Source organism: Myripristis murdjan, chromosome 13 (assembly GCF_902150065.1).
Source record: "Myripristis murdjan chromosome 13, fMyrMur1.1, whole genome shotgun sequence".
Lineage (NCBI taxonomy): Eukaryota > Metazoa > Chordata > Actinopteri > Holocentriformes > Holocentridae > Myripristis > Myripristis murdjan.
The window spans coordinates 29,894,235-29,908,217 of NC_043992.1; the positions used below are offsets into that span (position 1 = coordinate 29,894,235).

General features: G+C 43.6%; 2 protein-coding genes across 2 annotated transcripts; both read right to left on the reverse strand.

Annotated features, from left to right (window-relative positions):
- Positions 1 to 297: 297 nt before the first annotated feature.
- On the reverse strand, positions 298 to 3,808 carry LOC115370089 (myosin regulatory light chain 2B, cardiac muscle isoform-like). Its single transcript, XM_030066926.1, has 6 exons — positions 3,728 to 3,808; positions 3,495 to 3,570; positions 2,944 to 3,048; positions 2,171 to 2,257; positions 1,879 to 1,919; positions 298 to 401 (listed from the first exon to the last, which is right to left on the reverse strand). The coding sequence occupies exons 1-6, from the start codon at positions 3,761 to 3,763 to the stop codon at positions 300 to 302; spliced, it is 447 nt and encodes a 148-aa protein (XP_029922786.1). The 5' UTR covers positions 3,764 to 3,808; the 3' UTR covers positions 298 to 299.
- A 1,595-nt stretch (positions 3,809 to 5,403) lies between these two features.
- Positions 5,404 to 7,528, reverse strand: LOC115369620 (alpha-(1,3)-fucosyltransferase 4-like). Its single transcript, XM_030066254.1, has one exon. The coding sequence runs from the start codon at positions 7,219 to 7,221 to the stop codon at positions 6,025 to 6,027; it is 1,197 nt and encodes a 398-aa protein (XP_029922114.1). The 5' UTR covers positions 7,222 to 7,528; the 3' UTR covers positions 5,404 to 6,024.
- Between the last annotated feature and the right edge of the window lie 6,455 nt (positions 7,529 to 13,983).

Below are 13,983 nucleotides of genomic sequence, written 5' to 3' on the forward strand. Positions count from 1 at the left end.
ATGCATGTTTCATTATCTTTTTTAAACTAAATATTGTTGAGGTGTGTAAAGGTTATGTTGCTTTGTTGTGGCATTGTACCCCGTGGCTATGTATCTGTGTTTATTGTTAAAATAAGATTAAAATACACAACAACAATCGGATTTTCTTTTGTTATATTACCATGCTTTTGCATATAATCACATTTACACAAACACAACTTCTGCACTTGGCAGCAAGGCTATTTACAGACAGAGGCTTCAAGGCCGCTCCTCCTCTTCTTCCTCTTCCTTTCATCCTCCGGTCTCTTGTCCTCCCTTTTTTACTCCTCTTTGTCCTCTCCGTGGGTGATTACATAGCACGGGCTCTTGTAGTCAAGGTTACCAGCAACATCCAAGGGCAGGTTCGTAAGCATCTGATTTACCTGTAGGTGAATGAAACACAGAACAGTCTTTATTGAAGCTCGTCGTTTTTATCCCCAGCCCTGCCAGGAACGGGAGCTGTCAAGTCGGCAGCGGGATCACACACCCATATGTCTGTCGACAAATACAGGCCTGACTTTTACCATTCAATTAGCTCATCACAACCACAAGATAAGTGCTCTCATGTATCACTGTCATATCTTCCACCCTGGCCTCTCTCTCTGTATCCTTTTCATGTGTGCTCTGCCTGCCTGTTTCTCCCTTTCTCCTCATGCCCTGTCTGTCTGCTCCTCCTCTTCTTTTTTTCCTGTCTACTGAACAGAGACATGTTGATATGAGGCCCGCTTGCGTGGCCACAAGGGAACAAGTCTCTGGTGCTTTTGATCAGCTGCGAGATCAGACATGTCCACGGCTCCCCTGTGTACACTCCAGTGACTGATCATGCAGTATAATAGGCAGGCACAGACAGCCAAAGATGCACACCCACACATGTTCTCCTTGTACATCACACACACACACGCACACACACACACACACGCACGTGCTCCTATCAGCCCCCAGTGGAGAGGGCCTGTGGTCCATGTGTTGGCTCTGTTCGCAGCAGGGTGGCTTGTTTGCTGGACACATGGGAGCAAGAGAGAGATGGCGTGTGTGATTTCCCCTTTCTTGCCCTTTTTTTCCTTTGACAGTAAGATGGATGATTGCAATCACAGGAGCCATCAGTGAGACAGAGTGGAGGTCTATGGGGCAGTGAGACACAGCCATGGGAAACCAGCCGTCAGATTACTACTACACCCCGCTGCCATGGGAACACCATTCTGTTTATTTGTCTGGGGGTTTTGTTGTTTCATACGCATTTTCTTCTCTTTTTTCCCCCCTTTCGGCCTTTTGATGTACAGAACATGAAAGCTTCCTCATAAAATATGTGTAGGCCGTGTGTGTGTATGGGAGAGAAAGAGAGAGAGCAAGACAGAGGAGACAGGAGAGAGAGAGAGGGAGGGAGGGAGAGAAAGAGAGAAAGAGATCTTTTTACATTTTGCAACATAGTAAGCCTACTGTAAGTCAATATGTCTCTTCAAACCAGGACAAATGTGACAGATTTCATAGTGATTAGACCGGTCTCTTTGATCCCTTGAGAGAATGAAAGACACACTCTTCACTCCCCAGTCAAAGGATGTTTTTAAGAGAAACATCTGTTGCTGTACAAATGAGATTACTGTGTCTCTAGCTAGAGGCCATGTAGGTTATGAATGGCACTGTTAGTGAGCAGGGCTGCAGCGGGGAGCTGAGAAGGATCTTTGTAATAAGCCATAGCTGTTAGTTAAGAGGTTTAAATCAAATGAAATTGCCTCAGACGCCGGGAATTCATCAACGTTCACCTTCAACTTGTTCAACAGTATCACCACCACCAATACCTTTGAATCACTATCTCATATTGATACAGCCAATATTTCACCTTGTTGCCAAGCAACAACTCACCTCAGCCTCTGTAAACTTGTCAGCTTGTGACATGAGGTGATATTTCATCCTACAGGAGAGGAAGAGAAAAGAGGAATTACTGGTGCCATTTCTTTGACTTGAAATAAATTCCTCTCTGTTTCACGGACCAAGATAAGCGCTATCTGAATCCTGAAACTTTATTGCTGTGTTGCATTTTATATTACACTTATTCACTTCATTTATCTATGTGATTAATCCCTCTGAGACGCAGCACAAGGCACACAACCATTCCTGACTAGCATATGCAGACTGTAGATGGCAAAGGAAATTGCTCTTACTCCTCCCCCCCCCATGACTCCTGTTGCTTCTGGGTCAAAGACCTTGAATGCATTGAGAATCGACTCCTCGGGGTCGGTTCCTGACAAAACACAGGTGAGGCTGCAGGTGAGAGTGGTTCATGTGTGCCAACTGCCTACATAATGCACAAAATAAAATTCTGACTCAGAGTTTCAAATGATTCATAAAAGTCATGTGTCTTTTATACTCTTACTACAATTATGAAGCAGAACACTGAGCGTCAAAAATATGCTGCAAGTGTATTATGGCTGACATAAACTGAGAATAAAACTGAAAGGCAATTAGAAGAAACTGCCTGGGGTGTATAAAAACCTGGAACTTGACTAAATCTGTGATCACTGCCTCCAAAACAAACCAAGATAAAAATGTTCAAATATTAATTTTGGCTTACGTCTTTCAGTCAAAGCCAAATTGTGAGTGGACTATAGGAGAAAACGATCCAAAAATCAGTAGAAACCACATTACATTGATGCATACTATGAAATTCATATGATTACTCTCCATCATTGTACACTTGTATCTTTTCAACACGTGAACACTGACTTGGGATAGCTTCCATAAAAATCCAAATAGTAAATTACACAGCCTTATTCAAACATTTTGTTACAGAAACTAAACGCAAATGAAAAAAGTCTGGAAACTGACACTAAACAAAACTTGAGCTGAAAATTGAAAATAAATGGGGAAAAAATACAAAAATAAAAAAATGAAAATCTCAAAACCATTATAACCCTGGTATTGACTTACCTTTGAGTTTTTCACCGAACATGGTGAGAAATACAGTGAAATTGATGGGGTCTGAGGACTCCTTGAGCATCTCATCAAGCTCGTCATTACCAACGCTGAGGCGACCTGCAATTAAACATATCACACGGGATCATGTAATTTCCAAATTGACATGAAGATGAAACTTTAATGATCCCTGTGGGGAAATGGGGTCACTGGCAATTTTAATTAGAACATGTTTAATCTCAATGTATGAACAAAGAGCAGAAAAAAGCATAGATGTCAGTAGAATCATGCTCTTCAGAAGTGCAGTTAACATGGTAACAGCTAATAAATTTAGTTAAGTTAGGTTAGGTTATCCTTTATTAATCCCCTTGGGGAAGTTTGTCTTCTGCATTAAACCCATCCAAAGTATTAGGGTTTATAAGCCTGGAGACCAACTCCAGCTCTAAGCCAGTGCCTTGGTCAAGGGTACTGACAGGTGAATTAACCTGACATACTGTACATACTTTGGATGGTGGAGGAAACTGGAACACCAGGAGGTATAATGCCCAATGACAATAAATACTTGCCCAGAGCAGCAAATGTGTCCCACAGGTCACTCTTATCAATAATGCTATCTCTGTTCTGGTCCATTATTGTGAATGCCTCGAGGCAGGGAAACAGGTGCACAAGTTACAATACAGCAGCAGAAAGCGAGATGGAGAGAAATGGAAAATGAGAAATGCAGTCATACATAAGCACATGTGTAACCACACACACACACACACAGATGTACTCTCCCCAACAGCATCTGTCCTCTAACCTCTTTGAACTCCTGGATCTGGTTCTGCTCAAACATGCTGAAGACATTGGAGCTTCCTCCCTCCTTCTTCTTGGCCTTTTTGGGTGCCTGCAACACAGCAGATGTGTCAGATCAGAGAGCACGGCCATGGTGGCTCCCCTGAGTAGGAGACTGTGGAGGGGTACATACAGCGAGGAGCAGGAACATCAAAACAACTCCACCTCTCCACATCAAGGAACTGGTGGGACTTTATGAACAGGTGGTCATCCACAAGTAGCCGGTGTAGCTCAGTGTGGTCCTCAGTTCATTTATTCATTTTTTCCCTGTTGTATGATATTCATTGACTTCTTTTTAACAAAGCTGTATTTTTTTTCTGCATGACTTGAAGATGCAATGCCTGATCACATAATCATAATACATGATAGCAAACTACACCCATGGCAGCACACATGGAAAGCAGCACAGATTGAGAGTTCTTAAAAAAAAAATTACACTTTTTGTTATGTACGTATCAAATATACCGACTCCTACCATTGTGTGGATCTTGCACTCTTCTTTGTGATCAGCTGAATTGTAAAGGAACAATAGGAGCACCCCTCCTTTATATACTTCCAGGCCAACTGTTGAGCACCTGTTATCTTATGACAATAGAGGCCATGCTGTAAAGGCTTCACACAGTGGGAGGGTATACGTGTCATTTGCAGGATTTTCCTATTTTTAAAAAAGGGCGTGAACGGCAAGGTTGACATAGAGGTACATTTAGATCTTATTAGACCTATATTTGAAAACTCCATAAAGAGCGAACAGGATTTGGCCATGGTTGGCCCATCACTACAATAACTATTCATGCACAGGCTGGCGTCTTGTACATGAATGAGATTATGACACTGATGAGCTCTGTGTGTTTCAGCCATCCGAAAGGATTACTTTTGGTAGACTTTGACAGTTTTAACAGCTGTTGACGCATCGTTTCAGATGAGAAGCAACATTATTTGGTGCCCTTGTGCCTGGGGTGATCCCTCATTTGACAGTGTGAGGTGTTAACTCTGTGTTAGGCCACTAACCCAGAGGTGTAAATTTGAATGATCCGGATCACTGCTTCTGACTCCTATCAAGTAACGGCTCCCTCTAAAACTTCATTTTAAAACACAAGCGCTTGTTCCTCCTCTCTTTCTTTAAGTTCCTTGTTTTTTCCTTCTTGCAGCTCTTATATGTAGCTCACACAGAAATAATATAGAAGACGATATTGTAAAGAAGTCTAAAACAGAGAAGTCTGGTGATGTAAAGACGTATGTACATGTCAGTGCAGCTGTCTTCCACTCTAACAAACAGTGTCTGAGGTACGAGTTAGTCTGACATGGGTTTTTGGCTTGGTGGTCGCTCAGTTTGACCCCTCTGACTGTAAATAGCATAGCAACAAACCAGTTTGTGATATACAGATATGAGGCAGGGACAGGGAGTGCTATTACAGAAGCAAAGGGTGATTTTTTTTGTTTTTTGTTTTTTTGTTTTGTTTTTGTTTTTGAGCAGTGGGGGTATTGGTGAGTATCACCCATGTATGGTGTGAGGCTAATAGTAGATAGCGGAGCAGATGCAGCGCAACAGGGATGCCATGGTCCAAATGATTAACTGTTAACTCATCACTGGCACACATTCATTTTTCTTTTATACTCGTCAATAAATTTGCACTGGGAGACTTCAAGGCAGGTATTTGTGACTGCATTAGTCTCTTTATTACCTTCCTGAATCAAAGGCACGCACAACATATAAATACTGTAGGTATTGACATGACAATTCATTCTGAATGAAGGCACACAGTTACTGAAATCACAGTTTCTCAGTCATGGTTCATAATAAATAAAAGAGAAATTGTAGGCTTTGGTTATCTCCAGTGGGTGATTTGCTCATGAACTAACAAGCAGGTTGTTGTTTTACCAAAAGCCAACAAATTGCCCCCTGGTTCACATTAGGGCTGGGTGATGCATCAACACTATATTGATATTGTGATCTGAGACAAGACATCATCTGGGAATCTAGATTTTATGATGTGGCGTAAGTGTTGTCTTATCCTGGTTTTAGTGAAGGGATGCAGTTACCTGAACTTGACCTATTTAGTTATCATATCTACATGACTAATTATTGTCCATCAAAATCTTCTTGTGTGTAAATATCTCATGAAAGCACCAATAGTCATTTACAATATATTCACAGTATCAACATCAAGGTATTCAGTCAAAGATATGGTGATATTGAATTTTATTCATATCGCCCAGCCCTGGTTTGCATTCATGTAACACCGTGTTACAGGTGAGAGCGGTTCAGGACTGAAACCAGTTTGCAATGTCTGTGACCACATCAGTGCGTCCCTTGGCGTTCTTCACCGCCACACAGGCTGTACAGTAGTGCTCGGCCCAGAAGGAGGGCTGGTGGACTCTGTAACTCCTCCTCCAGTCCAGGTGGCGCTGCAGCCGGGCAGGGCTGCGCCTCAGCAGCAGCAGGTACTGGGCCAGCTCCCGGACCGTGGCGAAGTCGTCCACGTGGATGAAGGCTTCTGGTGGCAGGAAGCGCTCATAGTTGTCCCGGGACGGGCCCAGCACCACGGGCACGGCCCCGGCCAGCACGGCGTTCCACAGCTTCTCGGTGATGTAGTCGGTGTGCTGGGAGTTTTCCAGCGCCAGGTAGAACTGGTACTTACTGACCAGCCGCACCAAACTGTCACTGCCGCTGTCCCCAGGTATGGGACGGCCCGCACGCCCAAACACATCCACCTGGACGTAGCGGCTGAGCTGATGGTAGAGGAGGACGCGTGCATGAGACTCGGACCAGTTGCTGATGACCCAGACCACCAGGCGGGGTCTCAGGTGTGCGCGTGAGGGCGCACGGAGAGCCTGCCCGGGGAGGTGGTGATGGCGGCGGAGGTGCTTGGGACCCTGGGGTGCATGTCTGAGTGGGATCAAGTAGCCATAAGGCACAAAAATGTCTGAGTCCGTCCTGTAGGTCATGGTGAGGTTAAACACGCCCTCGAACCGCCACAGCCCACGTGAGTGCGTGGGGGACTCGAAATTCATCCATATCCATTTTTGCAAACGTGGCCGCGGCTCCGGTGGCAGCTCGCTCACGTTGGTGGCAATCTCCCGGTGGTGAATGATCACGGCGTCAGCGTGCGGGTACGCGCGCCAGTCGTCGGTCAGCGTGCACCCGCTGACCTGGTAGAGCGCCTGGCAATCCGGAAGTCGACGGTACCGACTGAAGGGGTGCGTCCATATTAAGAGTGTCACCTCGCTGCTCTTCTCGGCGGTGGAGGCGAAGGACTGTGAGACCGAGTCCGGTAAATAGAGCAGACAGACTGCCAGGAACAATAGAAAGCCGACGGTAGCCACACACATCCAAGAGCATGTCGTTTTCAATACAATCACATGGCATTTCCTCCGGTGGGACAAACCGGAGCGCCGGCCTGCTCTGTGAGATGTGATTGACGAGCGGCCCGCTGCTCTCCAGTGAGCCACAGCTCCCATCGACGCCTGCTGCCCTTTCAGCTTTCCTTTAACAGTTAAAGATACATTCCCGCCATCACACCGGATTTATCTCCTAAGTGAACACCAAGTGACAGAAGCACTTCCTATAATAAAAAGTCTTTTTAGGATCAGGAAAATGAGAGGAAAATTTAGTGCCTTCTGTAGGCGAGACCTGTTGGAACAGCCAGCAGCAAGGCTATCCAGCTATGCACTTATCCTTCCTGGTAAGATAAGGAGGTGTGCTGATAACAATAGCCCAGTCCGACAATATGTCCCAGTTTCTACCTGCATTGTTCCCAGTCGGCAAGCCTACCTGTGCTGCGCAGTGGCAGCGATTGCCTGCTGCCTTCCCAGGCAAAAATTAAAAAAAAAAAAAAAAAAAAAAAAAGACAAAAACGGTCGCAGTATGCTCAAACATTTGACGTGGCAGCGTTGGTCTGGGTTCCAGTTACCTGTGAATGGGGCTTTTGTGGGGCCTGCTTATGGTCGGTCGGCCTTAGAGGCATTTTTAGGTTGGGTAAACACTTTGGCGCAGGGCAGGGCGTTCTGCAGATTTAATAGGCCATTTTAAGATAACTGTACACATTTTTAATTTGCTAAGCTACTTTATTAATGCAACGCAATGTGGGATATTATTTAGGGTGGGGGCCAGAAGTCAAATCATTATGCAGGCTTGAGGACAATACTGCAGCCTAAATTTGCTGTCTGTTCACCTATAAACTCATAGTTTTGTTATGGGCGTAGTTATCACAAGTATGGCCCTGATCCTAATAAGTGTGGACTCATGCATATTTTTATAATTGTCTGTGTGCACAGTGTGTGTTCAGTGGCTTGCCAAACATCCATGGATCCGTGGAGACGCTACACATCTCCTTATCCACTAGGTGTCTCCCTACACAAACACAAAGCTGCCCTGCAAAGCGACCCGCTAAGCTTGTGTAGTGACTTTGGGACTTATCTCGAATATGCATTTTTAATTCAGCTGATGAATAAACATTTCAGCTGAAAAGTAGGCAGCACCGAGTCTTTGAAAAGGCTTGGCTTGAATGTTTTATTTATTAGATATGACCCAGCATATTTGCATCCTCTAACCAGAAACCTTGACTTGTTGTTATTATTATGAGGTTTCCCTGTGATCCGGACTAAAGAAGCAGTGGAATAACACCAGCTCTCAGATGCTGACACATATACCCATGGTGTAAAGGATCAATTGTCCAGGCCATTAGCTTTCTATCTGAGGGAATTCTGATCAAAATTCATGAAAGAATGATGAGAAAGGGAGGTTGAAAATGTTGCTCTGTGTTGTGTCTGAGCTCTGGTGGGCTGGAAAAACACACCATCAGTGGGACAACATATTTCTCCCCACAGACTCAGAGTGTGTCATGAAGTCTGTGTGTGAGGAGAAAAAATAGCTGATAAGGAGGAGTGGGAGGAGATGAAGCAAGAGGCACGTGTGTCTCCATAGGGTCCTCCTCCTTCCTGTAACATCCATTCTCTTTTCCTCACTGGGCAGGAAAATATCTCTTTGTTTGTGTGTGTGTGTGCGTGTGTGTGTCTATGCACGCATATGTGTGTGTGAGACTAGTTATCCCCATAAGAGGTTTTGTATTCTTTCTGCATTATTTATCCTCCCTTTCATCTGAACAGTTCTATTTTCAGCCAATCATTTAATGTCCTGCCTGGGGTTATCATGGTTGCAAAGGAACATGACGATCTCTTCTGTCATAAGTTATGGATACTGTACGCCTACATGGTGCGGCTCTGCATTATAAACACATGTCTTGTGCCTGTCATTTTTTCCGAAATAGTTGAGGTGGCCTTGGCCAAGAAATGAGAAATGGCAGTGTGTTCATTGTTAACTCTCCCATCAGCTTTTTTTTTTTTTTTTTTAAAAGCCTATTTCATTCTATCCTTTTTTTCTGAAGCACAAAGAAGTATGTTTCTTCGTTGGAAATGGACTGTAAGTCAGACGGACTAATTGGTTATATTGTGACACTCTGTACCTTGTGGCTCAGTTTGACTTACAGCAAAGACAACGCACAACACACTGGGCTTTTATCTTTGCTTCTATCTTTCCTTGTTAGTAAAGAACCCTTCCCCATCAAACGCACTCAGCCATGTGGCAGACCTTGAATCCGCGTGGTCTGATCAATACTGTGTCTTTCTCTGGTTCAACCATCCACCATCTGTATCACCTCAGTAACCAGCCACAGTTGTGCACGTGCCCACACACACACACACACGCACAGAAGCATACATGAAACAGACAGAGAGAAAGAGAAGGAGCAAGAGAGAAACTCCCAAAATGGAAATGGGGCTCAATAAGCTTGCACTTTCACTCTAGGCATTGTCAGGTCATTTTATGGAGGTGACTTGCAGCCATTTTATAAGAAGTAGATGATTACACTCAATTATCAATGGTGGTGTTACTGGTGCAATACACAGGAAACTGGCACAGATCGTGGGCCTCACACATTTTTCTATGTAGTTGTGGTTACTAGCCAGGCCTGTGTTTACTGTTGCTTTCCTGTTTGTCAGAAGTAATACCACTGTGCGTGTGTGTGTGTGTGTGTGTGTGTGTGTGTGTGTGTGTGTGTGTGTGTGCGTGTATGTGTGAATCATACCAGCACAGAGAGAAGCACTCAGTTTTTGAAGGGACCCCCAGCTCTTCACTCATCTTTCTTATTGATTTTCTCTTGCTTTCCTTTTTCAATTTTTTTTTACTTCCACTCCCAGGGGATGGGATGTCTCAATCAGTCCCAGGCTGAGACAGAGAGAGAACGAGAGCGAAATAGATAGAAGATGAGGGACTCAAAGACAAGGAAAAAACAGAGTGAGAGTGCAGAGACAGGGTGAAGGGAGGGGAAAGGGGGGTGGACAGGACGGAGAGGTCCCTGATCTCAGAGGCCCTGGCTGACCCCTGACCTTGATCATGACCCCGGAGGTTACCCCGGAGGTCAGAGGTTGTGTGAAAGTGCCACTGCGGCAATTCACTTCACTGCTGGGTGATGATGATCTTATGCAGCCTCCCCAGCCTGTCTGACATGATCAGTGTTGCTCTCTGCCTTCGGCTCCCAAGGGCCACACATCCATCTCTCACCCGGCCACACAAGGCCTGCTAAAAGCACCTTACAGGCACAGTCAACCAGCAGGAGGAAAAGGGACACAAACACAGAAAAGTGGGGAAGCTGAAGGACAGAAAAGCTGTTTTATTTTATGCCCTACAGCTTCGTCAGGATAAGAGAGGCTGTTTAATAATGGCAGTGACACAAAGAATGTGTGTTTATTTCTCTGGATTTGAATTCTGAACCAAACGCACATGACCAGGCGAAGCTTTATGGAGGCTAAATGTGCAAGCTCTATCAAGTTCCTTCTATACTGTTCCTCTTGAGTGTTGAGAACAATTTAAGGATTTTTTTCTCCCCACTAATTTTACCAAATGAAAGATAAGTAGGGAAAAAAACGCACACAAGTCATTCATGCCAGATGTGAGGCACTGTAGCAGAAACCTGATAATTTGAAGGTGGATTGATAGCTCAGACTCTTACTTGTCCTGACGCACTCTTAACTGTGCACGCCCCGCTGCTTCAAAGCAATCTAGAACAGAGTGTATTTTCAGCTAAATCCTTATGGAGATATTGCAAGTTGAAATGCAGAAAGCTTGAAAAGAGACGCCGACAGTAAGATATTGAGATTTGTAAAGTTTATGGCTTGTAGACTTTTAGAGGGCATTCTGCATTAAGATGTTTTATAGTGCATATGAACAAAAGTACTGCTTTACTGAACAGGATCTCAGTTGGACCAAATAATTCTGGCAACCACAGTGGGATGTTCAAAACAGTGCAGTAGTTTTTTAGAAGTACAGTTACAGCTGAACTTGCCCTCAGCTTAAATATTACAGTATGTGTTTTAACTACATAGTTATTTGACATTCAAATTAAAGTGCACAAAGCTAAAATACCAAACAGCATGTCTGTATCTAAATATATTACTTTGAAAAGCTAATCAATAAAATATGCTCGGTTAAAACACCTCATTCTACAGGATAATTTGCCTCTGAGTCATGTCAACATCGGTAGCAGAACAGCCACGTTGCTTTGAGTCATGTCTTTTGTGTGGTGGTATAGGAGACAACTACTAATGCAACATAAAGGACATACTGCAAAGCTACAGAGCCTACGCATATTATCTCAGACCTGTATTTCTGGTTTGGCTTAATGATAGGTAGCATCTCATCCACTGTGTCTACTGGGCCAAGCCTAGACACAAATGGAGAAATGAGGAGATTAAACAGAAGATTCCTTAGTTCGTATGCAGTCTTCTGCCTGGAAAGTAAACATCTTTTCCTCAGAGCATTGGTGAAGATCATTTGCTAACAATCTTGATATAAGACAGTAATCTTGATATGGTAATACGCAGTAATAGATACTGACAGTAATGTGGATCATGCACAACACTGTTCTTCACTGTCTTTCACTGTAATTCTTTTAAAGCAGCCACTCCTATTTGTGATATTCAAAGTGAGTGACTTTAAATGCTATTTAGTACAGCTTATTAAAAGCATGTGATTGGGTGTGATAGGCAGACCAAAGCCAACCTTTAATTTACGACATTATGGCCAGAGATGAAGTATAAAATAAGGTTATTTAGTCCACATACCACTGAGCACCACTTATACTGTTGAGGGAGGTAGAAGCACACAGCTCTAAATAAATCAGATAATGAGCTGAAAGTTGAGCTGATTCAAAGCACATAAATACCCACCCTTGTATTCAGAAAAATTTAATAAAAGAGGCGTTATTATCTATGGCAAATTCTGGTTTTATTTTTAGTGAACACAATTGAAGTGTAATGGCTGTGAAATAAATGAAAATTATTAGAGAGAAAAATAAAGCTATAAATATTGTTTTCTGTCAAAGGCCGAGCTGATAGAAGGGCTAGAGACTCTGAGCATTTTAAGGAAAGAAAGGAAGGAAGAAAAAACAAACTCCACAGGGCGAACGCAGGCCAACGCTCTCCAGACAGCCCGGCCACGCAACACGGTCGACACACCGACAACTCAGTTGGAGAACCCACAAAATGCTAAAAATGAAAACAATGTGTACAGCAGATGTATTGCTCTGATAAATTTGCGCAGCTAGGCCCTGACTCAGTGTGCCCTTGTGTGCTGAGCAATGAGGTTAAAGCTGAAGCATAATGCATTTTAAGGTGGATGAGGCATTACATGTTGACAGAGGAATTTAGGGCACTCTATCCTCACACTGTGTAATTAGGAATTCTCTGCATATCCCTCTGAGACACATCCACAAGCTGAAAGGGTCAGAGGACATGGGCAGCCGGGAGTGACGCCCCTGGAGCGGCCAGGGGTTCGCGGTTTTGCTCAAGGTCACTTCAACAACAACACACGCACACACACACTGACGCCCTAACCACCAGGCTTCTCTGCTGCCCTGGAATGTGGCAAACTACTTGACCGGATTAACAATCAATCTTGTTTGATCGGAATTAAATCTTTGTTGCCCGGCATTGCCAGAACTGAGAATATCCAATAAACATCCTTTTTTTTTTTTTTTTCTTAAAGATATTGACCTTTCACCGTCACACTGATGTTAAATTGAATAGCTGAAGTGAATTCATGGAGCTTGAAAATACCTTCACACCTCATGTGCCAAGCAAAAGTCCACTCCATCTTTTACCAGTTCTTCAATGGTCAAGTTCAGCAGGTCCTTATCCTCACTGCTTTGCCACACGAGTTTATACACTGTATTATATTATATAGTATGTATTATAAAAATAAATAAATAAATAGATAAATACAATTATGTAACTCGCAGCTTATTTGTTTATTTTTTTGTAATGGGCTACAGCTGGGTATTCTGTACAATGTGACACATATTCAGTGCAGTTGGCCTGATATTCAGTTCAGTGTCACTTCAGTTAATTTCAGCTTTACTGTCATTCAGTCGTACGTTCTACACAGTGGAAGGAAAACATTTCCTTTGGGTCATCCCAGAGAGAACAAACAAGATGAGACAAAACGCAGCGTTGTAACATGACAGCGCTCCAAACACAATGGTAGGTCAGATGTCACGCATTGTATTAAATGAAATTCAAGTGAGAAATACTAACAGGAACAGAAAAGGTGACCAGAGCAAAGTAGTCCACGAATGGGGCACCATCAGTTATTGGGATGAAGGTCTGTGGCAAAGTCCCTGTTTCGGATATCGCCTCACACCAAATTCTAGCAAATCCACTAAATTCTAGGTGGAAATAGGAGTTATCACTGAAACCTGAAGTAATATAATGTATTCAATATGATAACAAATTAGACCGACGTCACCAAATTATCCTGCACAGACGCGCACAGCTCAGGGGGGATTACTAGTCCTGGATGCACCCCTGATGCTGTTTTTTTTTTTTCCCAGATATGGCTTCCAAATAGATTCCTGGCATTATTTTTGTTTGATCTTTGCTCTGCATTATAATATCATCAAAAACTGTGGGGTCATTGTTGGTCTAATCTGGCGCCGGTGAATAAACCTAATAAAATCCGGTGTAAATCAATTCCATTTTAGTTACTTACCTGTAATATCGAATGTTGATATAATGCTATTAAAGCAATTATTATGGCGCTATTAAGGAAACACGCGTACGAAGCGACTCCGTTCCGTCTGTTGGTGGTTCAGAGAGCGTGGTGTCTGCGTGATCCGCCCCGGGTTTTGCTGCCGCCCGGTCCTCTCCACTGAACTCCAACCCCCGCGC

What these genes read in the sequence shown, in the direction of transcription:
- LOC115370089 (XM_030066926.1), bottom strand. Translation starts at nt 3,763, where the DNA reads ATGTTTGAGCAGAACCAGATCCAGGAGTTCAAAGAG. An exon ending in GGACACATTTGCTGCTCTGG is followed by an intron (nt 3,049 to 3,494) that starts GCAAGTATTTAT and finishes GTTTAATTGCAG; the next exon opens with GTCGCCTCAGCGTTGGTAAT. An exon ending in ACAAGTTTACAGAGGCTGAG is followed by an intron (nt 402 to 1,878) that starts GTGAGTTGTTGC and finishes ATTCACCTACAG; the next exon opens with GTAAATCAGATGCTTACGAA.
- LOC115369620 (XM_030066254.1), bottom strand. Translation starts at nt 7,221, where the DNA reads ATGGGAGCTGTGGCTCACTGGAGAGCAGCGGGCCGCTCGTCAATCACA.